Source organism: Colletotrichum truncatum (genome assembly GCF_014235925.2).
Source record: "Colletotrichum truncatum strain CMES1059 chromosome Unknown Contig_0010, whole genome shotgun sequence".
In the NCBI taxonomy this organism is placed as follows: Eukaryota; Fungi; Ascomycota; class Sordariomycetes; order Glomerellales; family Glomerellaceae; genus Colletotrichum; species Colletotrichum truncatum.
In genome coordinates, this window is record NW_027222407.1 from 2,403,349 (window position 1) to 2,429,861 (window position 26,513).

Here is a 26,513-nt window from a genome sequence, read left to right on the forward strand (position 1 = left end):
TACCGCCCGTTGCTACATCATGTTCCCTGTCCTTGGCCCGGACATTTTTCATCCTCAATTTCATCTTTCCTCCAGAATCCCATTACCTCCTCCTATCCCTCGTGCGTGACGATAATCATGGTCGGATGCATGTCTGGTTCGGCATGTTATGTCTTAGCCTTTGCTTTCTGACCGTCTCCTGGTGAATGCAGAAAACATTCTGTATTATTTAAACCTGGTAAAAAAAAAAAAAAATCGCCCGGTCTCGCCGTTGCGGTTCACGTTCCAGCACCTGGCACAGCATTTACAATTACGCCCGCAAACGAGCATCAGCACCAGACATCCTCGTCTTAACAACACGGACTAGTTGTCCGTTCCATGACCAGATCTCACGCATAACCGCTGTTTTTCTTCTTTTAAATTTATCCTTCACCGGTGAATCATCCACTGTGCCCTATTCACAGCCCAGTCTCCGTCCGCGACTACACGCCTCCACCGCTTCTGAAACAGCCTGACGCACCCCAGGGGCTTCACCCTCGACCCTCGACCCTCGACCCTTTGCTCTCGGCCCCGCCTTCGACGCATCCATCGCGCCTTCCTGCTCTGCCCACTACAGCCCGGTTTTTCACCGTATCGTGGCCACTGCAAGGGTTGGCCCCTGGTTCGTCTCCACTGCTTCGAGAATCCCCATCGAAGGACCATCATCCTTCCGGCCCATCTCTTTTCACCAAGCCAGAGTCACACCCCTCCGAAACCGAACCCGTAACTCGGTACCCGTCCTGTCCTTGTTCTGACCTGCTTGCCCTTTAGCCGCCCTGACAGAACGACCGGGCACACCCTTCCAAACTCCAAGTTCGCACGATTGGCATTTCACTGCTACCTACCTGCTTGCTTGCTCGCCTGCTTGTTTACTCCCTTTTTTGACGACACCCCCTTTCGCCTACTACCCTCTGACCACACATCTGCCCGCTCGTCCGTCCGTCGTCGTCCCATACATAAACAGACCTCCCTCCCCCGGCCGCGCCTATCACAGTTCATCATGTCGAATCCTACCCCAGCCCAAGAAGAATTCAACGCCCTGCTCGCAGCTCAGTCTCGCGACAACAGCAGAGTACACCCAGAGGATCGGGACTACGACCGCCGCGAGCAAGACAGTCTCGACCTTGACGAAGAAGACATCTACCGAAACTCACAAATCGACGCCGCCATGCGCATCCCAACACTAGGCCACACCGGCTCTGACTTGAAGCTGCCCCCCGCCAGCTTTGATGCCGGCCGTACGACTGGCGTCAAGGGTGTCATCGCCGATGCCCGCAACTACGAGAATGCTCGCAAGACCTCTTTCATAAGCCGAGCCCGCACTACCGTGCGCCGCTCTATCTTTGGCATTGAGGGCCTCTCACAGCCCCAGCAGTCACGCAAGAGCGAGAGCGAAACGGATGATGGCAACAACAGTGACTCACAAGACGAAGAGTCCTTCCTGGCACAATGGCGTGAGAGCCGACGAAGGGAGCTGGAGAGTGAATCCAACAAGGTTATCCGGAACCGGAGAACAAGTCCAAGTGTCCGCATCTACGGTCGTCTGGATAAGGTTGACGCTCTGGGCTACCTCGACGCCATTGAGAAGGTTGCGCGGGATACTGTCGTTGTTGTTTTCGTCTATGATCCCGAGGTGAGTTCCCAGACGCCCAGTTATCAGGCGTGAAATACTAACCGTCTGTGCAGTGTGATGTATCGGCAACGATAGAAGCTGCCATGATGCCGCTTGTCTCCCACCATGCAACAGTCCACTTTGTCAAGGTACATTACCTCGACATCGAGTTCGATAACGCCGCTGTCCCCTCCATCCTGGCATACCGCAACCAGGGTGACATGTTCGCCAACCTAACAGGAATCATTGAAATGATTCCCGACGACGAGGCGTTCGGCACTGACACCTTGACGCGGTTGTTCGAAAAGCACAGTATCCTATGATGCTCTGGGTCTGTTGGTCGCGTGTAACTGCGCACATAGTGAAGCAACATAAACGCAAGCAACAAAAATCTTCATGTCTTCTCTCTGTTACGATACCCCTATTTTGCAGCGCGTATCAATTTCGCGAGCATCACGTTCCCCTTCTTATTTTGTCCTTTTTATGTCTTCTTGGGTGGTTTTCTCTGCACTACTTGATTTTGGTGGGAGAATAACGGAGTTTCTTCAGGGACGATCTGGCCATGTTGTTGATGACAGAGTATGCTCTTCACGTTCTAATATCTATGGCAGAGGAAAGGTTCATGGGCAATTTACCCTGCGAAGATTGCCTCGGTTGGGACTAGGGGGTTTCTGGGAAGAAACACACAAAAGGACATGCATCGATTGCCACGTTAGAGCATTGCACGTTTGGATTAGAAAGAGTATTCTGTGTAGAACACAATTCCTCAACGGACTTACTTCAGTTCTGTGCTGCGGTTCTTGGTCTTGACACATCTGCCTGATGTTACATATGGTGGTTCGCATCTTCTCAATCCGACGATGTCTACTACATCACTTTACTTTCAGTGACCTTAGAGGGAACGTCAACAGGTAAATAATACCATGCGCAAGTTTGTTACTAAAAGACATTACTCAGTTGCTCCTCGCTGACTCGGCATCTACGGGACTAGGCTAGTCCGATTTGCTCTCATTCAAAGATGTAATTTGCTTGGGTTTGCAAGGACCAGGAACTCGATTTTTTTGCTTCCTTTTTGGCAATATGTTTAACCCAAAGTTGGGGAATGGAGATGAGCGCATGTGTGTCTGTAGAATTATCCCCCCCCCCCATCTCTCTCTCTCTCTCTATTTTCAAGAGGATGAAAATTGTCTGTGTGATCTCCTTGCAACACGACTAAGGTGGGGGGTCCAGTGTGTACGCACAGGTGTCTTACTACTTACGCACGTCACATCCAGATTACTCGTAACGCGAGGAGCAAGGAGGATGCTAGATCTCGGCTAGTGTTCCGGCCGGGGAGGGTCGCTAGATCCCGTCCTTTTTTCTGGTAAAAATCAGTCTCGGATCTCTCTGGTCCTACACCTCTAGTTTTGTTTTAAGAGTGTCCCTTGTCCCGACCTCCCTCCTCGTGATGTATCAAGGGAAAAAACTGTAAAAGGCGAAAAATAAAAAGCGCTTGACAGCACGAGACATGTCCTCCAACGACCTTCCTAGCTTTCGCGGCCACCTATTAATGTCATGTTGACCATTCACAAAGACGATCATTGGCATGATTTGTGTCTATACCACCGACACTCTAGATTATTCACCTTTCATTTGTTGAAAGATTTCATAGAATTCCATAGGATACAAGAAACGACGTTGTGACGATGCTGTATTTGACTTTATACATTGTTCTTGATTCATATTGTACCCACTATTGCACTAGACGAGGTTGAAGAACAGTCCACGTTCTCCATCGAAACCGTCACCAAGTGCAAGTGGCTATTGTGGTGGAAGAGCTCTAACACAGACCTTTCCCGATGGCTCGAATGTGCCAGTCTGACAGGCAAATTAAGAAAGGCTGAACAAGAGAATAGGGCACAGAATCTACAACTCAAGGGGCAGTCAAAATAAAAAATAAAAATCACACACCATGGCCATCTTACGAAGTCGTTACGGCAGCGGATGGTGTTTGAAAGTTGACCGTTGGGAGAGCCCCTTCCATGGTTAGATAATCTTCTACTGGAAGACAACATTAAATCTGTTTAAAAAAAAAAAAAAAGCCGCTACTTGATTAGGTGTCCAGAAATGTCAACTGCGAAATAGTAGGATGTAGAGCCGCCCGTCGTAAACATCTAGAAGGATTGCTCCTTTGTGCCTGGCTTTACTATTGATACGGGCTCCAGGTGTTGCCAACTGATTGTGTCCGGCTTTCCTTCAGTAAGAGACTGACAAGTAACAAAAAATAAATGGAACCCAAACGGAAAAAGTAAAGCTTGAGTAAAATGATCGAGAAGCTATCGGTCTATATTGCGAATCTTGGTGTTTGAACTGGTTTATTCTCAGGCTAAGGGAAATCAGAAAGACGCACCGCCACATATGGCGGACCAAGGCAAGCCACAAGCCACAGCAGTGGCCGCTAGTCTTTGTAAAGCCTAGACGTGTCCCGGCCGTCTTGGATAAACTTCAAAGAGAGACAAATGACGGCCCCAGTGAGACCTTTGAAAGTATTCGATCTGGGCGATGGAGCTGATACTTGTGAACCTTCTCTTCTGCTCATCTATCAAGCTCCGTCAAGATTGCGAGTGCCATCCCTAAATGTTCACAGCCTGGCCCTAGCACGTCTTGTAAGAGTCCCATCGTTTCTTACGTGGCGACCTGGTTGGTTGCTTACGACGGCCCGTGGTGACTGGCACTGTCTACATTGGATGACCTGAACTTTAGGTTGGTACCTTGCCTCAGGTTGAGGGGATGGATTTAGATTTTAAGGCTGGTCGGCCGGACTGCGATCTCTGGCATGACGAGCAAAATGTCGTGCTCTGCAATTTCTCAGGAGTAGAGAAATTACTTGAAAATGTATCTGAGCAGAAATTAAGCATACGGAGAAAGAAACAGATCAAGACCTATCTGGTGAATTGCTCTAGCCAAGACGTGATGTTGGGAGAGGGGCGGATCCCCCTCTGGTCACGATACCTCTCTGCCTTAGAGTGGTAAGGTAAGTTGGTGCTAACAGCGATCTCAGGCGGGGTGATGGTGGATAACCCCACCATCCCAGGCCGTACTGGTCCAGTTACTGTTGATTTCCCCTCCAAAGGCCCCTGTCATTTATCGATAAGAGGTGCAATGATGCTGATGGGCTGCAGTACAAGTGGGCGGCCCATTTGTCAGTGACATTCCGTACGAATATGAATGATGCATAGTTGCATCTTGCCAGCGTTGAATGTGTCCGCTTATGCCCTTCAAGGTGGAAATGGGCGGCATAAAATTGCGTCTTGACTTTAACCTGACAAACCCCGCCCCCACCACCTTAAGCACACGGCAGGCGGCTGGCGAAAAGTGCAAGACGGACTGATTTAAGGCAGCTACCGAGCCGAAAGTACCAAACGGTAAGCGTAGTTTGGTGACACTGGCCGGTTCATTATCTCACATCCCCTCGGGTCTAGGTTGGTAGGTAGGTAGGTTCTCTCATCTCGTCGCAATCGCCCGACCCTGCCCGTAGCCCGTGGTCGTAGTGCCTGCTTCCATTTGTCTCGCTGCCGCCCTACTGGCTGCCTTCTTGGTACTCAATGGTGCGCCCAGATGTCTCTCCATACATGCGTCTCCGCACCTTCCTTTCCATCCACCCACCTTCCCTCCGGCAGGAGCGTTCATATTCATACGAACTGTCAGCTTCCTTCATCCATCTGACTTCCCTCTTCTCTTCTTTTCCCCCTCCCTCTCTTCCATTTTACTTCCCTGCCGTAAGACTTCTCCTACCGGGCCCTTTCGCCAAAATCAAACCACTCTGGAAATCGCACGTCAACCAGGCACTGATCACATTCGAGACGCTTTGACGCCCTTAGGCCCAAACGTGAGAGGCGCCAGCAACTGCCCTGGTTAGTATCCTGTACCTTGCCTCTTATCTATGCTCCAACATCCTGACAGCGGCAGCCGCGTGACGTCTGAAAGTCACAGTCACCTCCGATACAGCGACCGCTGTCCCATCCTATCTCCCCACCCTGCCTAACTCACCTACTGGGCTGCCCAGCTAAGGTACCGACCAGCCTGCACTACGAACCCGTAAGGCAGCACACGCCGCGCCCCTCAATTTCTCGGTAAGGTGGGCAGGCAGCACCTGCCGCCGACGCCGACGACAGTTCATCGAGGAAATAACCTTCGACGACTTCCTGTCATCACGCATTACCCCTTTGCACCTTCCCAAAGGCTTCCCCGAGTTAGTTGTTCTCTATTTTCTTACGATCCTGGATCTCATACTCGTCGAGGTTCTCAGCTCTTCAAACTTTTGTCTTCTTCTTTCAAGCAAACACCCCCAACCTTTCTGCTGCGCCAGCCCGTCACTTGATAACCATCCGCATTACCCCTCCATCCTCTACCACCACAGCCCACCATTCACCACACTCTCCACCACGCATCGTCACCGACGTTCAGTTCTCGTTATTTCCACCGCCCGCTCGAATTTTCGAGGCATGACGGGATACCAGCAAGGCTGACTCTTTGCATCTTCGTTATGGAAGAGCAGCACAACGGCGATCCCATCCGAGACGTCGACGCCACTTCCGATCCGACAAGCTCCACCACCTTGTCATCCTCAGAACTGACCCTCCGCTTCCCTCGCCCCCAAGGCAACAAGCACTTGGCCAGCTGGATTTCTTCTAGCGAACCAGACATCATGGACCCTTCAAGTACGACCGAAGACGCTGGTGAGCTAGCTGAGTCCACCTACGAATTTATCAACACAGATGACGATATCGAAAGTCAAGATGACCGTGGCACTGAAGCTGAGGCTGAATCCTTAAGCTCTTTTGATTATGCCCGACCTGACGACGTCCATAGTCTAGACGGCATCGAGCGTACAGATGATACGGCAAGCCGCTCCGATATGGAATCGGACGACGATGACGCTGCCGAGGACAGGTCTAGAGCCTCTTCCATTCAATATGCCGAGGAGAGCCTTATGAACCCTTCCTCTCGGGTGGCCACTCCTCCTTTGGATGCTGATGGTGCTGGGCATGCCTCTTCCTACAGTAACAAGACCGCTCTGTTGCGCCAGCCCATCGAGTTTGACGAGACGGAAAACCCCATCTGTATCAAACAGGTCTCAGTCAAGCACGTCACACACCACTTCCCAGAACCAAACCCTCGACAAGTCGCCTACGTTTCCGTTCGCCAGACCATGGCTCCTTCATGCTTGGATACGAATGGCCCTTTTCGAGTTGTGTATGTAGGCAACCGTGGAGCCAAGGCCGATATCGAAGAAAAGATCCTATCAGCATTGGCTGCCTCTGAAAGACGGAGAGCCACTGAAGATGCCTCGCCCACATCGTCCTCTGTTTCTCTTGAGGTCGATCATTGCACTGCAGCCACGGAAACTGTTCATCAAAGAGAGCAGTTTCCGGGCGAGATTGTTTATTCCATAACCATAAATCACGACCGCACCTTCCAGTCAGCATTCGTTTCGAGTGGTTCACTTAACCAACCGTCGTGGAACCCCCCACACGTCGCTATCTTTAACGTTACTGACAATGACGATGAAACTTCTCGTAAGACTCGTGAGGCGGCTTGGGAGTTTATGCAACGGCACGCTGTGCCCTGCATCTTCATTTCCGACACGGAACTCTTCCAGAACCCAACGGAGAGCTGGAGCGACATGATTAACGAACATGCCTTACACCGATATGTAGAGTTTACCGATCAAGCTTGTCCTTCAGTGAGGCTGCCAATAGGCCTTGAGACCTTCAAGGAAATCGATGATCGTCAGATGAACCGCAACTTGGCATATCTGACTGGCCTGTGCAAGACTGTTGAGGAATACCAACCACATAGGTGCTCGAACGTTTACGCACAGTCAATGAAGGCGTTCCGTGATGTCCATCAGTTCACCGTTTCAACATTGGAGGACGTCGACCTCTGGACTCTTGCTCAAACCTTTGGCCTTTCTATAATCGTTGCTACAGCTCTTGTACTCAGCAACTGGTACATAGGAGGATCATCCGCATTGGTGCCAGCCGGGACAACTGCTCTGTTTTCATCTGCTCCTGTCGTATCCACCGCTACGGCGTCCGTTTCGACTTCGACTATCACGATCAACTTGACCTCAACAACGACAATCCGGGTGCCCCAGGCAAAAGCGTCTTCTAGCAACACTGCTGTAGCGCCATTTGCGGAGCTCGCAGATTTCATTGCAGACAGATTCCCCGAGTCTCAAAAGACTTACGTCTGCTCAGCAGAGAAGTACAGTCACAACGAAATTCTTGTCAAAATCCCCTCAGGCACAAAGATCACGTGGCTTGCGAAAGACTCAATCACCATCGATGTCCTCAAAGGCGACCAAGCTGTTAAGACTAAGTTCTCGTCGATTGATGAAGGCATACTTATTGAGATCCCGAGGAAGGAAGCCCACGGTGTTCTTACTATCGCCGTGAACACGACCAAAAAGCCCAAGGTCAACGAGACATTTTTGATTGACTTCGGCCAGACTGCTTTAGAGCAGTGTCTTGGCTACGGCAAGTCCATCGCGCATCAACTTGTCGACCTGGCCAACACTGCTGGTCAACAAGGAGCAGAGCAGATCGCTTCCCTGGGATCATGGAAGACCTCCATTACTGAAGACATGAGAGAAGTATCCGCCCGTCTCAGCAAAGACACTGAGAAGACCGTGAACTACATCAAGAATTGGTGGACGCCTGCCAAGCTGACTAAAGCTTTGCAAGATGTACGGCAGTCCCGTCAAGCGCAAGAGACCATGGAATGGGCCGACATGAAGCACAAGAGGGCTCAGATCCAGTCATGGCTCTTATGGCTAAGACTTACACGGCAGACGGAAAAGCATAATACATACCTGGAGAAGGCCCAGAAGTACCTGGCGAATAAGAAGTTAGCCGCCGAGAAGGCTAATAAGGAGCGTCTTGATCGCGAGAGACTGGAACAAAGAGCTCGCCGAAAGAGGGAGCGCCTGGAGGCTAGATGTCAGTCAGGTTTCTCTCGTTGGACACAGCAGTGCAAACAGCAAGGCTAGTCGACGCTGGAACGGCGGTTTAGGGACAGGGTACCGAACGGAATGGAGTTTAAGGAATGATTTTGATATTCACTGCCTCATATTAACATGCTCGATTCACTCGTAACTGATTAGCTTGTTATGGCTTTCTCCCCTTCACTTACCCCCAATATCCTTTCGAAATGCGTCCCAGGCGAGCAAGCAAGCGTCGGGTAGCTCGTAGTTGTACGCCTGGGAGGCGATTTAGCACTTACGGAATGGACCAAGTCAATAGAATACGAGCAGGCATCTGCAGACAAATTGCAATATGCGTGAAAGTGTCAAAGACGAGAAGTACGCTGTCGTCTAAACTCCGTCCAAGCATTGGTCGGCTGAAAGCTCGTGCCAGCAGCGAAGGGTCCGCTCAACCAGAGTATTTCAAAATGATGGGAGTAAGACGAGTATAAGAATTAGAGGACAACAACAACTGAAATGGTAACTAGTGCAGTAAGGCAAATTATTACAACCAATAGTGCGGATAAGGCCGGATGATGGCTAAGGTAATGTCGATGTTCTCCTGTCCGAATCAAGGACTCCCTGGTGGCGAAGAAAATGGGCTCGATGATTGGCCGCGCTCTTCCAGTTTTGGGCTTTGGCTCAGGTAAAACCCCACCAGGTTAACAGCGGTACAAGTACACCCCTATGTGATCTTGCTGAGAAGATACTTTCAGGCGAATGGATGGTAACTGCCTGGGCACCTAACAGCAAGGGCCTGGCCCGCCCGACACCCCTCTTGTTGTTGACTTTTGAATGAGGGGCTGTCTTCCCTCATTTTGTCCAGCCCACTCCCAACTTCACCTTACCACTGAGGAAACAAATTCATATTTTGCTTTCCACCTTTGCCCCCTTTTGCTTGCTGCAGAACATACCGCTACTAGCCCTGGTAAGTTTCATACTTTTAGTCTCATTCCCCTGCAGTTTACACTTTCCTCGGCTGGATGACGATCAATAAGGTGCTCTCCGTCCTGACTCAAGGAGGGGCAGATCGTTGATGGCGAAGATTTCATGAGCTAATGTTTTTTTTGTCTTTCGCCTCCAGAGCCAATACCGTCAACTTATCGATACCATCCTTCCACGAATACGACACAATGTCTGCTGCCGAAGCTACCGAGCCCAAGGTCGAGGAGACCAAGAACGAGGAGACCAAGCCCACCGAGGTACGACTCCCCATTGTCGCAAACACCGACTGTCGCCTGTCCCCTGCGAGGAGAGCCGAAGCTCACCGCTTTACACTGCTCGTGTGCGACACGCATAGTTCTCGTCCACCCTCACTTTTTTTTTACTTGCTGATACATATTTGGATGCTACGGATAGCTGACTCCTGCCTTTTAGACCGGTGACGCCGAGAAGCCTGTGACTTCCTCCTCCGTCTTCTCCATGTTTGGAGGTGGCGCCAAGAAGGAGAAGAAGGAGGAAGAGGACCGTGGTGACAACTCCGGCAGCGCTAAGGCTCAGCGCGATGCTGCCGCCGCCGAGAAGGGCGAGGTATGCAGCATTCTCCACTTCCGCCGTCTCTGGCAGCTGCGCATGAATTTTGGATACTGACTGATACCATTTCACAGGGTGAGGAGGAAGCTCCCGAGTCCGAGGATGTTCACTTTGAGCCCGTTATCAAGTTGACCGAGAAGGTTGAGACCCGCACCAACGAGGAGGCTGAGGAGCAGCTCTTCAAGATGCGCGCCAAGCTGTTCAAGTTCGTCAAGGAGACGACTGAGTGGAAGGAGCGTGGCACTGGTGATATCCGCATGCTGAAGCACAAGGAGAACGGCAAGACCCGTTTGGTCATGCGCCGTGATAAGACCCTCAAGGTCTGCGCCAACCACTACAGTATGTGATTCCTGCCTCATCCCTGCGCCAACAGCCACTAATCTCAGTAGTCGTCCCTGAGATGAAGCTTTCTCCCAACGTCGGCTCTGACCGCAGCTGGGTCTGGAACGCTGCCGCCGATGTCAGCGAGGGTGAGGCCGAGGCCGTTACCCTGGCCATCCGCTTCGCCAACTCTGAGAGTAAGTTGTTGCTTTCGCATACACCAGCCACCGCGCAGGAAGCTAACCAAAAAAAAACAGACGCCAACGCCTTCAAGGATGCCTTCCTTAAGGCTCAGAAGGACAACGAGGAGCTGTTCAAGACCGCTGCGGAGCCTGCTCCTGCCCAGGAGTCTTAGGTTGCCAATACCCCCCGTCTCAGCAGAAATATGAGGATGGAAGAATCCCGCTGCGACCGATCATGAGCCCGTAGGAACGGACTGTCTGCCGCAAAAAAAGAATCACGATCCTAGCACCATTGTTTTTACACACCCCCACCCCATCACACGAGGCAGGCTGGATCACGCTGGGTCAGGAGAAGCTGGCGAGTGCAATTAAACTTGCACCGAGTGGTGTTTGTTTTCTGGCCTTGAGAGGTGGATGGATAGCATCAAAGCTTAGGAACAAGACACTCTACACAGCACAAATAAATAAGAATCAATCCCCATCCCATGTGCTTAGATGCGCAGCAGTTAATAGACAGAATCATGCCCCTTGACACTGTCTTTCCGTTCAAGATATTATGTGATCGCCCTTGAGTGGTCTTACACGTGCAGAAGTCTTTCCAAAGAAGAAAACAATGTTTTTGCGCAAGTGTATTTAATATTAGAATCTGCTTTGTTTCTGAGCAAAGACCCATGCTGGTGAGAGTAGAAGAGCTCTTCAATTAAGGTCCTTGCTTCCCCGCAACACGGTTCACGGTTCACGTTTTTGCTTGGTCGCGGTGGACATTCAGCCACACCCTGGGCGCCTGTGGTCCGAGCGTCGGCTCTCAGCCTTCCAGTTCCAAACCTCCAAATCCCAATCTGGTGAACTGCACACAACCATCTCTGCTTCAACGTGAACATTGAACCGCCGCTCGAAGACCACGCCCAGCTACCAGTACGTTTGCGACTACAGTACCAGCCCATAATGATTGTAGAGGTAAGGGATTTCATTGTTCTAGCATCGTGTTGTTGGCGCGTCTTTCGCGACGAATAGCAACGACATCACCGTAACATCGCCCTCCCATTCACCTCCCAACCTTGCACAGCTTGCGATGCTGGCAACCGCTCGTTATGTCTCCTCCTAGCCATTTCTTTCAAGCCAGGCAGTAACTAGGAATCAAACTTGTATTATATTTATCCCACCAATCTCTCCATTCATCTTCACAAACTCTGCCCAGACCTTGCGAGCAGCGCAACCACCATGGCGAGGAAGAAGCTTGCGAAGAAGAAGAAGAAGCAGCCCTTGGGGGCTTGCGGACCGCTCAAGATCACTAACAAAATGATACAGAGAAAGGTTAGGCTCGTAACTGAGCAGAATATCATGTACGTTGGCGCCCAAGCAAGCTCCTTCCCAAGCTGTATACCTTGCTGACCTTGATTTTCTCATCCCAGCGAGAAGCCCTCCCCGGTCGAAGATTTCCCTATGCGAAAATGGTCTATCGTACTATACGTCATCGGTGAGGACGGCGAGGAGCACCCCGCCGACTGCTTTCAGAAGGTCGTGTATAACCTCCACCCTTCATTCGAGAACCCGACTCAGAGTTCGTGATCCTTTCTCCGGCGCTCCTGCGTCGCGCCTTTGCTGGTGGCAATTTTCTGACCACACCTTCCTGTAGCCTTTCACAAGCCACCTTTCAAGTGCGAGAACGAAGGATGGGGTGAATTCGATATGACGATCGACTGCTACATTACCGAGAAGTCGAAGCAGACTATCTCACACGACCTCAACTTCGCCAAGAACCGCTACGAGGCCGACCATACCGTGTCTTTCAAGAACCCATCTCAGGCGCTTCAGCAAATCCTGCGTGAGACTGGGCCTCTGCCGTCAGACGATGACCGTCTCAAGAAGAAGGGTGGTGCTGGCAAAAAGGGTAGCCAGAAGTACGACTACGAGAAGATCGCCCAGGCCCTCGAGAAGCTCGACGAGGACGACCTTCTCCGCGTTATTCAGATCATCAACGACAACAAGACCGCAGACACTTACATCAAGAGTGATGTTGATGGTGAGCTTATGCCTGCTTCCCCTACTACGAATCTCATGGCTGGTCAGTTTTCCTCGCATTGGGAATTGGACGCGCCGCAGATTCGGCACTTGTTTATGTTCTCAGGAGCGACAGCTGACGCGTTAATTTAGCGGGCGAGTTCTCCATTGATCTATACACGATGTCGGACTCGATGACGAAGCAACTCTGGGACTACTTGGTGAGTCGTTCGCTCGTTCGGGCTTAGAGGCGTGTGGGATTTTCGGATATTGTACGAATAGCACTTTCACATGCGAGTGCTTGGTGTGCTCGCGCAAGCTTCGGGGAAGGGATTGGAAAAGGGAAGGCTTAGGACTGGGTCAGAAAAGAACTGGCCGCTGACTACGGCGCTGCGCCCTCCTGCATGAAAGTCCAAGAAGGGCCTCGTCAGCTAGATCAACCCGTCCGATAACTCTTGCCGATTTTCTCCTCGCGGACCTGCTTCGACGACAAATGATTGACGGATGAAGCGACCTAAAAACGACGAGGGGTCTTCTCTGGGGAGGATGTTATGGTGATGGAAGCGCTAGACCTTTCTGTTCGCTTTTCCCCCACGCTTTCCCAATGGCATTTGGCTAGGCGTTCTCGGCTTCTCCATGCTTCTTGTTTCTGGTCTGTTTTTCATTGTTCTTTTTTTGAGTTTTAAGTGTCCTGTTTTTGTCCATGTATACCTACCTAAAAAGCTATTCGCACGCGAAACGGTACGGCCTCTGTATTTGATAGCAAAGGAAAGCGCGACGAAGCTACGACGACACTGGGCGGGGCAGGGTTAGGTTGGGTGTCGGCGGGTAGGGCTAGACGTGGGGAAGGCTGTGTATCGTTTCGCGGATCTACCCTCCCGTTTGCCTTAACTACAGAGTAAGGGAGGAGGGGGGGTGGAGATCCTGCCTGTCCTCATTGTAATCATATTGAGTTGCTACCGTATGCCTCTCTCATGATCCCTCGTAAACGAAAAGCCTGTTGTCTCGCTACGAACCCGATGCGTGTGTCCTTACTATTGTTTCCGTGCCATTTGGCGCCTTGAGATACGCGTCTGGTGCTTACTACAGCTTGGCTTCCATTACACGCAGTACGTCTTGAGTGACCCTTCCTGGTGACTATCATCTGCGTCATAGGCATATATATATTATCAGTGAAACTTCGGCGCGTGTTCTTCCGTGACCATGTAAACGTGGCATGGCTTACCTCTCTCATCCCTATAAGCAAGCATGTGGGATCAAAGCCATCGATGAACCTGCCATTCGGTAACTGCGGCTTGCTGGTGGGAAACCAGTACGTTACCTACAAGGACCCGTGAGCTGAAAAGAAGTGTGGCCAAGGAGGGAAGGGAAGCATCAGCTTGCGCGAAGTGTCTAATTCAACCATGCACCTGGACCGTCAAACAACGTCGAGTTGTTAAACCTTGAAAGCTTGTCACTATAACCAGGATACGGCTTTCAATCGCCAAGTAACTCCATATTTAAACTATTCAACTCGAGCAAGCGCTCCATCTCGGACGCTTCGTTTGACAATCGAGTGCTAAAAGGGTATCTAAGTCATACTTCTCCGCCGTCGCAGCCTCATTATCAACGAGTAACGATCTTCGTTGTCATCGTATAAAAAAAACAAAAATAACAACCGAATAAATGGACAACGAGCCAACAGATCATACTGAATTTTCCTCATCAAGTTGGGGAAAAGGAAGGGAAATATAAAAAAAGAAAAGCAAAGGTTAAATAAAGCTGCCTGTAAGCGATTCCCATCATACTTGTCGCACCAAGTTTTATCCGAAAAAGTTGCCTTTTTGTTTTCTTTCTCGTCTTTTGCTTTTTTTAGTACGCCGGAAATTATGCCAAATTGCAATTTTTGTAAACCATTTTCCTTATCCGTGTAGTGTAATGTCATGTTATTCACCAGCCTGCTGCCCTGCCTGGGTTCAGGGGTACGACGTTGCGCCGTTAGGGCCGTCCATGACATTGAAGTTGTCCATGGCCATATACTCGAGTAAGTCTAAACCGCCGACGTTGACGCCTTCTGCCGTCATCGCGACAGCCGTATTATCCATATTTTGGAAGAAAGCCGGGCCAGTGGGCAAGTACCACATCTCATTACTGGGGTTGTTCCAATCCGTTGAATCGAAGAGGTTGTCCATTCCCGTAGTAGAGCCCGCGGCGTTGTTATTTGTGTTGTTGCCGGTGCCGGTGCCGGCGTTGTCGGTGTGTGGTGCCGGTGTGGATGGACCAAGAACAGAGGCCGCACCGGAGGGGTAGGGAAAGTTGCCACTGGTGAGGTCGAAAGGTGTCGCAGAAATAGCGTTTGGATCTTCTGTTTCTTTATTAGCCATTGAAGTCGTACAGAGAGACAGCGAAGAGAGAAAGGGCTTACCGTGTGCGCTAAGTCCATCTCGTAACTTGGTAGCGTGGTTAGACCAGCTGTGACCATCAATGCCGTTGGTTAGTTGTCCATTGGCGGCCCCGGTACCGTTGGGGACGCCATGAGGATCTGGGCTTCTGCCATCGGCAGATCCAATTTGGCCCAGAGTGGGTGCCTGTATGAAACGGTTGCGAAGGCGACGGGTCAGCGATTCTAACAAGTCCGCGAAACGGATGCCTAGGTGAACATCGTCGACGACACAGTTGCGAAGCGCCTCCACTGTCTGATCCATCAGGTCGATGCTCATCTTGACATCGGACCGCGGCGCGCCGAGGGCAAATGTTTTGAGTAGGAACATGGCGCCGCTGATGATTCGGAAGTATGTCCTGACTGGCGCGTGTTTGAGATATTCTCCCGGCAAAAGGCCCTCTACTACCGTCCTGAGCAGGTTCCGGCTACCACTGATGACTTCTTTGATGTACTCCTGATCGGTTGCACCGAATCCACCTAGTTGACCCAGAGGCAGCTTGCCAAAGTAATTCTGCGTCTGCGGCGAAAGCTGAGCGGCACTTCCCGCGTTATGGTTGCCGTGAGCACCGTGACCCGCATGAGCAGTGTGGCCGGCGTTGTTCGTGCAGCGCTCAACAACCGCCTGTAGAGACAGCGAATTGACATAGATGCGGACATACTCATACTCAATGGTCAGGATGTGTCGGATGTATGGTGGCAGCCTGTAGCGCTCGAACTCTTTCCACCAATCTTGCAGTAGCGGCTGGAAATCTTTCAAAAGATCGGTGTATTTCCCGCTCTGGATGATATCGGTCGTATGCTTACGGGACTTGAAAAACTTTTCGTTCCCGACGTGCATGGCATTGCTGATTCCGGCCCAGCAGTGAATGATCTGGTCATCCAGCTCCAGGTCCGGGATGTAGTTGAAGGCATTGGACATGGATGACGGGTTGGTTCCGGGGGTTGTGCCCTCGGTCGACGCTGGGCGGCGACGGGTCACAGCCGGGTCGCTCTTGCGAAGGGCCTCGGGAACCATGCTCGTCCAGCCAAGGCGGCCAGCCAGTTGGGTGAGGTAGATGAGCAGCAAGCGCTTAATTCGGTTGGCGCGCTGACGGTATGTTTCCTCCTCGTACTCTGGTCTTGTGATGGCGCCGTCGCGAAGCAGCTCATCAATGTCATCAAAAACACCCAGCTCGTAGGCGAGACCCATGGCGGTGCTGAGAAGCATCCAACACATCCTGTCGCTTCTCCACGCAGGCTCAAGCCAGCTGTCAAGTCTCCGCCCGCCAATGTTGGCCGATGGCCGTTGGTTCCCATTCTCATCGGTGCTGATGAGGTCGCTGCCCTCGTACGACGGAAGCATAAGCTCATCAATGGCTTCAGCCGGGGGGAAGTGGAGCGCACGGGGGTGCCACTCCGTCAGTATCATCAGGGACTCCACAGTTCCCAGTGTCCGCAGACTTCCTTTTCGCATTCCTCGCCAGGGCGCCGTGCTGCTGGTTTGGTCTTCAATGACGGATGATGCCCCCGCCATCGCCGCAAATCCACCACCGAATGCTTCCTGACCCCAAAGGCATCTCTCGATCATCCCGCGAAGATAGGTCCACAATTGCTCGTGAATGGCATGAGATCGGCAATGTCCACCCGTGCCAGGGACCTTCCGATATCTCGATGAAATGGTGAGGAGGGTGATCGTGAGAATGGGCTCTTCCGTTAATAGAGTGAGATGCGACGCTGGGTTTCGGAAAGTTGGTGGTGAAATGGGCGTAAGGGGTGAGAGATACTCATAATAGCTATAGCACGTTTAGTGACAACAGACATGGCAAATGTAGGGGTGGGCGTACTAGTCAATGTAGTCAATGGCCTCCTGCGCCGTAAACCAGCCAGCCCTGACGAATCTGAACCTTCCCCAAGCCTTGATGGCATCCTGGTATCCAGGTTCTCCAGACAGGTCCCGCTTCGTCAGCTCCGGATCAATTAGCTGCGGTTCCGGCTTGATTGACACCGACGGACGGCTGTTACCGACGGGCTTCATTGTAGCGCCGGGGGTTACAACGAGCGGCTGCTGGGGGATGGACGGCACGGAGGCAACGCTCTCATGGCGTTTGTTGCTATTCGTTGCAGGGCTGTGGGCCGGGGGGTAAGCAGCCGCGTCTTGGGAATGGCGAAGCTGGACTGACCTATCCGTGGCCGCCTTGTATAGCAGGTCCAACGCATCGTGGGGTCCGTAGACGCCGGGTCGCATGAGGTCTTGTGCCTCGTGGTTCTCGAGTTGAGCATTGGGCTCATCGTCGGCGGCGCTAAAGTCACCAGTGGTGCGCCGGACACTATCCGCCTGGCTGATGGTACTCGGGGTCACGGCACCGCGGGAACCTGGGCCGGCAATGGGTATGGCAGGATCGGTCGGCCGGCGCAAAGGTTGGTTTCGGCCAATGGAGCCCCCGGGGGTCAAGGGCACTTCGCTATAGAGTCGGCGGTCGATGCTGACGGGTGGGCTGTCACTGACATGGACACGCTTTCGGCCATTGCGTATTGTGTACTCGTCAACCTCCTCGGCATCAGCCTCACCGTCCTCGGTTTTGCGCTTTCGTCGTGTCGCGCTGAAGTAGCATTCTTTGCTCTCGCGGCGGCATCGCACGCAGGGCGGATCGTGGGGGTTATCGACGCTTCCCAAGTCGCAGCGGACCTTTCTCCGACGGCACGGGATACATGCCTGGTAGACGCGTTTGTGTTGGGCAGCCGGCTGAGTGCCGCCAGCGGCTGATGGGGGAGCGGGGGCAGCAGCACCGGTTGAAGGAGCAGAAGAGGCTGTTGGGCTCAGGTTGGATGCTGCTTGGGCGGCGTATTGGGCCATGATGGGCCGGGAAGTGGTGCTGCAATCGTGGGTCGATGTCACGACTGAAGACTGTCGAGGATTGACTCGGGTCGGTTTGCAACGGGATTATGGAGGGGGGGGAGTAGAGCGGCTTGGGGTGGGAAGCCGAAAAAAAACGGCGGGCCCTGGGTTTTGTCGGCCACGTTTGGCTGGGTGGGCCCTCACGGTTAGTGGTACAGAGCTTGAATGGGTGCGGGGTTGGTAAGGTACCCCATCCCCCCAAGGGCTGGGTAGCTCACTAAGCTAGGCAGGTAGAAGTGGATACGTACCGGCCAACAAGAGACAGTGCGTAACCCCGACTATAGTAGGTATAGTAGGGGTGTGGTAAGCTGTGATACCTCGTCTGGTATTCGCGGAGACAGTTTCCAAACACAGGGCGTATGGGCACTCGTGCACTGCTGCAGTGCAATTCACCGCACGGCAAACCTGGTGAGGACTCTCTTCGGTCTTTTGGCCTGGACCCGACCTACTCCAGCCCCCAAAAAAGAAAGCTCGGCTTGCTGCGCTGAATGAGAAGAGGGGCTTCGGTCAGACACGGCGATCAGCAATCGGAAGAAAGATGGAAAATGCGTGGTGGGCGAGGGTGGGATGTGTCTGTCGGGGGTCCTTATTGGCTGACGTCGATGAGACCGAGTAACAGCTGCAATAATCGGTAGAAAACTGTGCAACGACAAGGGCAAAAGGACCATGGGGGAAAATATTGCGCGATTGCCCAGAATCCGATGCAATTGTGATGAAAAGAAGAAGAATTAAAAAAGGTTTACACCAGCAAGAACTCGGCTTGGCTGGCAAATCCCAACTTGATGATGATTTGGACAGTGGACCGTGGCACGGGGACACGCAGCAAGCAGCAGCCTCTAACGATGAAGCGAGTACCTAATCGTTTACTTTAGGTAACAAGTAACAAAGTACCTTCCTTGGATTCATGTAAGGCATCGTATCTTGTTCTGGCCTTCCCGATCCTGCCTGGTTGGTAACTTCGCCCCTCATCTTCTAACCTTTGCCCCCCCTCCGGTGCTGCGCCAAAGGCGTGTCCCCTTTCCTTGGCGTCATCGGTGGAAGATAAAGCAACAAAGTCGGCAACATCACCTGGATCACTCATTGATAAGCCTAGCCCCGCCTGGAACCTAAACCTGGGGGAGACAGAGTGAGAGAATCTGGGGATTTGGAGAAAGACTATGGAGTACGGATGGAAAAGGAAAAAATAGTGGTAAAGGAAGCCCGGGCCACCCGGTGCCTCTGGCCAAACAATCAAATTCATTACCAAATCGCATGCACCCCGGACTAACATATACATAGATTCGTTCCACCACCTTGAGGCACTTCAGAAACCAAATCAAATCTTGATATGCGTCCGCTCATACGGAGTAGTAGCAATCATCCCTGCATCGTAATAGTATTAGTTTGCTGTCTTGTCCGTCCAAGCTCCTTGTTCCCCCTCCCGCGCCACCGGACTGCGGCAGCTCGTGGTCACGTTGACACTGGGCGCACTGCCTGGTCACGTTCATCTTCCGCCGCGCATCCGAGCTTTCCTTTCTCGTTCGTGTCATTGTTGGCCACTGTTTCCTCCTTGGGTCTTCCCCAGATCTATCAAGTCGCGCCGCGGACCTGAACTTGGGGCTAATCTCATCCCAAAGTCCACTCAACCATCTACTATGAGGCGTCGGATGCTCGCTAGACTAGAACAGTCCCAGTTTGTCCAAACAACCTGTTTCTGCTCCCCGTCATCTTTACACACGACCAAGCTTATTCGGCGCCGATGGAACTCTATGCAGGTACCGGCCAGCTGTTTTATGCCCTGCAATTTGTTCCGGGCTAGATAAACCCGCAAGAGAGCTGTGCGTCGGCATCCATAAACACTTGGAGGTGGCGCCTAGAACCGTTTCTGACGGCGTTTAACTAACACCCTGCTATTGAGCTGACCCTTCTTTTGCTTTGCCTCTTATTGTCAGAAGCCGTATCACTCAAGCCGAGTCGCCCTCGGCGACTTTTGCTTTCCCCATTGTTGTTAGTCAAACTTGTACCACCTGCCAGCTTGAAGAACGCCTTAGCTCAGCCGGGGCTGAGTGGACGGTGACCTACCTGGCCTTTTCAGAGCTATGTCAGGAACACAATTATAGGCACAATCCCACTGAACGTATTCACGAGCATCAGAACCGTGGGTTAAAGTCATGTGATAGCTAGATGTACAGATAGCCTACGACAAGCACCCTTTTCGACACCAGGCTGGCTAATTGCCATATGCTTGCTTACCCCTGGAATCTCGACTTCCTTACATCATGTTACCAAGACATCTTGAAGTGTCGCCTCGTGTATGAGCTACCATAACACCTGCTGCCTGATGTTGCCGCCAAGTATCACACAATTGGCAAACAAACCCCCACCACGCTTGGAGTATCCCCCGCCCAAAAAGAAAGAAAAAGATTTGCGTTGTTGAGTTTGTTCCAGTCCCCTTTACTTAGAACTCGTCTTTGCGGCGGTGTCATTCTGCTCCACCTCTGTCGGCAACGGAGCGGGGGGTGCGTCACGGGCGACCTCAGGGGAGTCCTCATTGTCATCGGTAGGTGCCGGTTCCTCCTCGAGAGTTCCGTCCAGCGTCGTGGGCTTGAAGTCGCCATTGTCGATAGACGCCGGATCATGCCCACGTCCGCTATTGCTGGCCGAGACCCCGATAGCAGGCGTACCGCCATCCGCAATCTTCTTCTTCGTGTCTTGGACGATCTTCTCGGCTTCACTGACCTTGGCTGCGCTTGCAGGAGGCCGCTCAACTCCCATGGAGCTCTCCTTGTCGTTTTGGCTCTCCAGCAATGCTGCTTTGTCCAAGCGAACAATCATACAGGACAAGTTGTCCGTACTGAACCGATTCAACGCATGATCAACAAGAAGCTTCGATGCTTCCACCGGGTCCTCTATATTGCGAACAAGGTCGACCGCTTCTTGGTCGGAGCAAACATCCCATAACTACCAAGGCGTCAGTCAGGCTTAGAATCCAGCTGGATACACAAACTTACCCCGTCGCAAGCTATAATGATAAACTCGTCACTCTCAGGCTGTATGACGGTCTCAGTTGTGTACGGGTGGCCAGTCACCAGGTCCTTCATATAGGTATCGCCGAGGGCTCTCGTGACAGCAAGCACACCATTTACGCGATTGTTAAGGATCAGCCCACCCGCGTTAGCTATACGCTTCCCTTCATTCTCGTCACTACCCTTGTGGTCGTACGACAGACGCAGTGCTTTGCCAGAACGGCAGAGGATGATGCGCGCATCTCCCACATTGGCTGTATAGAGAACACGCTGCCGGCTGGCAGAACTCTTGAGTTTGGCATGGGTGGCTTCTGGACTACTGGTAGAACCGGCCTTGTCGTCTGCAGATTCATCCGACGTGAGCTTGGCAGCCTTGGTGGCCGCCGCGGTGGCCGGCGCAATAGCCTGAGAGCCAGTAGCAGATCGATCACTTGGCACTCTATCCTCCCAACGTAGTACAGCGACAGCAGCGGTGCATCCACTGTTCTTAAGAGGGAGTTTTTCCAACTGCGCATCGACTGAGGTGAATGTTTGGTCAAGTAGCTCTGGGATAGGGCCGTTGGGGTTCTTTCGGATGATATCTTCTAAGATGATGTGCAACTTCTTTCCGCACCAGTCGGCCGCAAAGGTGCCAGCATGACCGTCAAAGATGGCAAAGTATCCATTGTCTGTCTCGGCCATGTCCAGAGAGTTCGCCTCCTTCTCATCAACAGCCTCGCTCTTCTTGCCCTCAAGAACAGGGGCAGGGGTGTGCAGAAAGTTGTAGAGAAAAGCATGAGTGTCCTCCATAGTCCGACGGCATTTCTTGTTCCTATCTTCCCAAACGCCGACGCGGAAGGTGGAGCGCGGGCCAGGAATGGATTCGCCGGCCGAATTGTTGTGCTGGCCCTGGGGTACGACAAGCGCGGGGTCCTGCTTGCCAAGCTTCTGCAGAGGAGTCTGCGCATTTACATCGGAGTTGGATCGGCCGACCTGGGAGAAGTTCAGGGAATTCTTTGCGTGAGCCAGCAGGCCAGCAGCTCTATGCTGGACGCCACTGGACCGACGTTTCTTATCGGTCGCTCCATCGGGTTGGCGCCCTGGAGGGCTGCTATTCCCGCTCCTCTTGTCGCCGCTGGCGGCCTGATCGGTAGACTTGGACTGGGCCGCAGCGCCCTTATCGGAGTCGGGCGAGGGCGACTTGCGGTCTTCCTTGGGGTCGCTTTCCGCCTTGGGCGCTGAACTTGAGCCGCCGCCGAACATTCTTGTCAGCAGACCACTCCCCTGATTGGAGAGGCTGCGACGCTTGTTTCCTGCCAGTTTAAAGAACCTAAGGAGAGTTCAAGGGTACCGTCCCGGGCGCACAATCAGTTGAGTGCGATGGGATCGCAAATGTGATATCTTCGGCTGGGTTCGGTATCGTCGTCGGAGAAGCGATGTCGTGAGGTTTGGAGCCTGCAATAGGAGGAGCCGGCGTTAGTCTCGGGGTTGTGGGAAAGCAGTGTTCATCAGATTCATGGAGGGGCAAAGTGGTCCGAGGCCGACCGGAGGGCAAGGGAAGCAGGTCGGGGTCCGAGCTAGAAGGAGATGAGGCGTTGGGCTGGAAGAGCAAGGGAATAAACAGCAAGGTAGCCAAGCTAGATCTCCAAGCGGCAGACGGTATCGCCACCTAAGCGCTAGCTACTCGCTATGTTGAGTGGAGGCTGGGTATCGAAATAGTGCGAAGAGCAAGGCTCGAACGGGAGTTGACTTTCGCAATTGTGCACAGCAGATAGACTGCCGATGGAGATTTGAGAGCATGCAGGCTATTCAATGCTAGGCATTTAATGGTTGTGCGTGCTTAGGCGGCCCAGGATGAAGGGTGACGTAGGCTGCTTGATATTTGGAGGGGGGAGATCAGGATAGTAGAAGCATCAGCACTCACAAAAGTGACGTATCCAACGCGAGAGAATGCCCGAACGCCGTCGTTGGTGATGAAATTGGGTGACAAAAAAAAGCTAGTGATGCAGCTTGCCAACGTGATGGCAAAGGCTGCGATGTCGTTTATGAGAAGGTCTGCTTGGAATGGAGTTAGGTGAGGTAAAGGCAAGAAGGGCTAGGTTGTGGTGAGGCAATGCGAATGCTGCTGGGCGCTGGTCTGTGGTTCTCCGCAGGGCCAGGAGGGGAAGGGGAGGGGAGGTTTGGGTGGAGTGGGAAGGGCAAGGAAGAGGTGAAGGGAGGCGGCGGGAACGATTAGCAGGGTCGTTTTAGCGGCGCTCTACCTTGACTCTTGCTATGGGGCCCTGTCTCTTTTGGGTACTACACCTGTGAAATTGTAGAAAGAGGACCTTGCCTTTGGTTTTAGCATATAAGATAAGGCCGCAATAACAATTTGTACTGGCCTGAGCTTCCCACTTTCGTTTCCCAGCTTCACCTTGACTGTTGCTGATGTTGTTGTTATTGCTTGGATCGCTGGTTGAAGAGGGGCTAGCGTCAGCCGGGCCTGTTCTGCGCTGGCTGCGGTATCCTACGCGACAGCAGCTTCACGGGGATGCTGTGGTGCGTTGTCAAGTCTCGGCTACGACGGGGATCCTCCGTCTGAACCGGGGCGAATCCGTAACTAAGGTGGATGGCCGTGGATTAAAGGTGTACTGTAACAAGAATGGGGGGCCACAGAAGGGGAGAATCTGAATCTCGGCCAAGAAGTACACGGGATAAGCAGTCTTGCCCTGGAGAGTGACTGATGTCTGGGAGATGTGATTTAGAACTACCTCGTGCTGGGGACGGAGAGGGGGAGGAGATGGAATTAAGAGCGCAAAGGGGGAGAAGAAAGCCCAGCGTTCCGGCCGCCCAGAGCGGACGATGGCCATATTTGGCAGTAGAACACACCTACATAGTAACTGCCCTTTTCTCGCCTTCCTACGGGGGCCTGCCTGGTCCTGTCTCGACGGGTCGAGAAGGGCGAGTGACCTCACTCTGAGTCTGAGTCTGAGACCCCAAAACCAAGAAGCTGCTAGTCGAACCTGGCACTTCTCTGCCGATCGCCAGCCCCCAAAGCCCCGGGTCAGATCTAGTTCAAACTGCGCACTTTGGGGCTTGTGGTCTGCCTCAAAAGGTGATTTGTACTTATGTATATGAATTCCTAACCACGAAAGGTAAGAGTTCAAAGGGAAAGATAACGGACATCATGCTGTTTAGTGGATACAAAGGCACATTCAATGCACTTAAAGCAAAGTTCCTTCAACTGCGGCTGCTAGGGCCACGATGAGGCCCCTTCCCATGGAAGCTTCGAATGGGCGCCAAGCATTCCCTAAGCTTGTGCTTACTAGTACAATATGCCTTGAAGTTTAAAAAGGGCAGACTTGGGCTTCAGGGTCATAGTGGCCTAAACCAGTGCAGTCGTTCACAACGCCCATCTTTCTTCAAAAGAGGCATATGCGGAGAAGACTACCGCCATGGCACAACAAAAGATTTCTCGACATCCCACCTCGCCTGGTACACATCTATTTACTCACTTCCCACAGCGTGTCAACATGACAGCTCAGCTATGAACCCTGAACGAGAGCGGGGACAGGTGCGTTAGGCAGGTACCCTGCTCTACCCTGTTGTGCTGTCGAGATTTTTCCCATTTCCTCCCGGTGCCAGCAGGCAAAGTGTTTGCTCCAAGAATTCGGGGTCCAATCTCGGGGTCCAGTTTGCTGGGTTGGGCTGGATTAAGAGATCTGACAACAGGCCACAGGCCCACATTTGCCAACAGCAGCGCCATCCTGACTCGGAGAAACTATGTTGACATGGTATTCTACGAATCCTGTGCTGTCCATCATGGTTGGGCCGGAGATGATGGTTTTGGGCCTGCAAAACCCAGGTGTGTCCACTCGGTCTGGAATATATCTGTTTCGGTGAACATGTGAATGAAATGCCTGCGTGGCCCATACTCAGAAAGATAAACAGCCTGGAAAACAGTTCGACATGGGCGGTTGACAAGGGGAGAACTCAAGAGGACATGAAGTTGTTGCCACTGAAACTGACATTGATCATGTCACAGCAATTGGGACTAGAACTATACGCCGAGGCCAGAATAGAGAGGCGGCAAATCAGGCCACCTCGGCTGGATAATCTATCCAGTCACCATGGCGGGGCAGCCGAAGTCGCTGTGGGCAAATGACGCAATGTTCTGATGCAACCTACCGACTGACAACATTTATTCCGCCCGCCGCCAAAACATATTGAAAGATGCTGCATGAAAAAAGGCGCCAGCGTGGGGAACAAGAAAGAAAAGAGAGAAACTAAAAAAGTGCGCCTTCCCTTGTCCTAGGGACTCCGTACCGCATGTGACAAAAACAAGCTAGCTGCACAGGATTCCGAATCATCCATCGTTTGTGTCCACCAAACATTATGACGGTCTATCGAGTCGTATAGCAGCTACCGCCTGAGACTGTCCAGACGTGCCTGAAGGTCGTCGTCGCCGGGATCCGCGCCTCCGCCCCCGCCGACTGCCTGAGCGATCCTGCTTTCCGGTACCGCCGCATTTTGCATTCCGGATGGCGTTTCTCCGAGCTGCGAGACCCGTCATTAGCTTATAATGGTTCGTTCCAAGGTCGGCACATGTGCTTACCGCTGATGTCAAATCGACTCCAATCTCCTCTAGAACCTGCTCTACAACCTCCTCGCCTTCTTCTTCTGCGCCGACGTCCATGGCGTCATCGATGGCGTCGTCCATCATCTCCTGTCTCTGATCCATAATATCGTTTTCACGCTCGAATTCCATCGCGATACGTTGAAGTGCGGGGAGGTTCATCGATCGGTTCATGCTACCCAGTGCCACAGTTGCACCCTTCATGGCCTGCATCATCTGCTCGTTGGTGCGGTAGGTCTGTTATGGGGAGGTTCAAGTCAGTTGACCGTTCTCCGTGGAGCAGGGTTCTTCATGAGCACCGTACCTGCAGCCTGAGAGATATCTTTTGCAGCTGACTGCGCATTCCATAAAACTTCTCAATATACCTGCCCATAAATTTTGTCAGTATTGCAGAATAATGGCTTGGGGAAGTGTTATCGCTGACCTCCGTGTCCGAACCAGGTCCTTGGCTTGGATCTTGCAAGCGCCCATTTGTCCTTTCTGGGCACTCTGCTTGATCTGTGTAATCAACTGTTTCTCCTGTTTCTCCAGCTTAACTCGAATCTGGTCCAATTCACGGATAGCTTTGTCCAGCATGCGCTGGTTCTTGCGCAGACGCTCTGCTGGCGTCATGCGCTTGCCAAACATGTACTCGAGAATCTACGCCGCGGGATTAGCAGCCAGGCGTGGCGGGGAAGAAGGCGCATGACGTACGTTCATCCTGAAGGCTAAAGACCGTATCAGTCTGAAATAGGGTAATTGTACAAAAGTTGCACTTGCACGGCAATCGGAGCGACGATGAGGAGGTTGTGCGTTTGTAACGTGGGGAGGTGTCGTCGGTGGAGGTTGATAGATATTCGGGTTGCCTGGCTGGCACTCACGTAACGGGCACCGGACACAGGTCAGTAGAGGTACGTACAACAGCTTGGCATGGCGCAAGGTTTCCAGGATTCCAGGGAACACTG

The 26,513-nt window shown here is 52.4% G+C and overlaps 9 protein-coding genes across 9 annotated transcripts; 5 read left to right on the forward strand and 4 right to left on the reverse strand.

Annotated features, from left to right (window-relative positions):
• Positions 1-408: 408 nt before the first annotated feature.
• CTRU02_214114 (uncharacterized protein) lies at positions 409-564 on the reverse strand (the record flags this gene model as incomplete). Its single annotated transcript, XM_036724668.1, has 1 exon — positions 409-564. One exon carries the CDS (start codon positions 562-564, stop codon positions 409-411), a length of 156 nt encoding a protein of 51 aa, XP_036583786.1.
• A 454-nt stretch (positions 565-1,018) lies between these two features.
• On the forward strand, positions 1,019-1,953 carry CTRU02_214115 (phosducin; the record flags this gene model as incomplete). Its single annotated transcript, XM_036724667.1, has 2 exons — positions 1,019-1,651; positions 1,705-1,953. The coding sequence occupies 2 exons, from the start codon at positions 1,019-1,021 to the stop codon at positions 1,951-1,953; spliced, it is 882 nt and encodes a 293-aa protein (XP_036583787.1).
• A 2,927-nt stretch (positions 1,954-4,880) lies between these two features.
• CTRU02_214116 (uncharacterized protein) lies at positions 4,881-5,000 on the forward strand (the record flags this gene model as incomplete). Its single annotated transcript, XM_036724669.1, has 1 exon — positions 4,881-5,000. One exon carries the CDS (start codon positions 4,881-4,883, stop codon positions 4,998-5,000), a length of 120 nt encoding a protein of 39 aa, XP_036583788.1.
• Positions 5,001-6,155: 1,155 nt separating this feature from the next.
• CTRU02_214117 (uncharacterized protein) lies at positions 6,156-8,663 on the forward strand (the record flags this gene model as incomplete). The annotated part of the gene is made up of 1 exon (XM_036724670.1): positions 6,156-8,663. The coding sequence occupies one exon, from the start codon at positions 6,156-6,158 to the stop codon at positions 8,661-8,663; it is 2,508 nt and encodes an 835-aa protein (XP_036583789.1).
• Positions 8,664-9,769: 1,106 nt separating this feature from the next.
• CTRU02_214118 (RanBP1 domain-containing protein) lies at positions 9,770-10,845 on the forward strand (the record flags this gene model as incomplete). Its single annotated transcript, XM_070206184.1, has 5 exons — positions 9,770-9,826; positions 10,014-10,166; positions 10,187-10,508; positions 10,559-10,687; positions 10,748-10,845. 5 exons carry the CDS (start codon positions 9,770-9,772, stop codon positions 10,843-10,845), a joined length of 759 nt encoding a protein of 252 aa, XP_070060216.1.
• Positions 10,846-11,893: 1,048 nt separating this feature from the next.
• Positions 11,894-13,108, forward strand: CTRU02_214119 (transcription initiation factor subunit; the record flags this gene model as incomplete). Its single annotated transcript, XM_036724672.2, has 5 exons — positions 11,894-12,015; positions 12,085-12,233; positions 12,309-12,737; positions 12,827-12,894; positions 13,085-13,108. 5 exons carry the CDS (start codon positions 11,894-11,896, stop codon positions 13,106-13,108), a joined length of 792 nt encoding a protein of 263 aa, XP_036583791.2.
• Positions 13,109-14,628: 1,520 nt separating this feature from the next.
• Positions 14,629-17,928, reverse strand: CTRU02_214120 (specific RNA polymerase II transcription factor protein; the record flags this gene model as incomplete). The annotated part of the gene is made up of 3 exons (XM_070206185.1): positions 14,629-16,867; positions 16,919-17,447; positions 17,469-17,928. 3 exons carry the CDS (start codon positions 17,926-17,928, stop codon positions 14,629-14,631), a joined length of 3,228 nt encoding a protein of 1,075 aa, XP_070060217.1.
• A 2,475-nt stretch (positions 17,929-20,403) lies between these two features.
• CTRU02_214121 (protein phosphatase) lies at positions 20,404-22,217 on the reverse strand (the record flags this gene model as incomplete). Its single annotated transcript, XM_036724674.1, has 2 exons — positions 20,404-20,910; positions 20,961-22,217. The coding sequence occupies 2 exons, from the start codon at positions 22,215-22,217 to the stop codon at positions 20,404-20,406; spliced, it is 1,764 nt and encodes a 587-aa protein (XP_036583793.1).
• A 3,138-nt stretch (positions 22,218-25,355) lies between these two features.
• Positions 25,356-26,196, reverse strand: CTRU02_214122 (snf7 family protein; the record flags this gene model as incomplete). The annotated part of the gene is made up of 4 exons (XM_070206186.1): positions 25,356-25,490; positions 25,549-25,806; positions 25,874-25,921; positions 26,008-26,196. The coding sequence occupies 4 exons, from the start codon at positions 26,194-26,196 to the stop codon at positions 25,356-25,358; spliced, it is 630 nt and encodes a 209-aa protein (XP_070060218.1).
• Between the last annotated feature and the right edge of the window lie 317 nt (positions 26,197-26,513).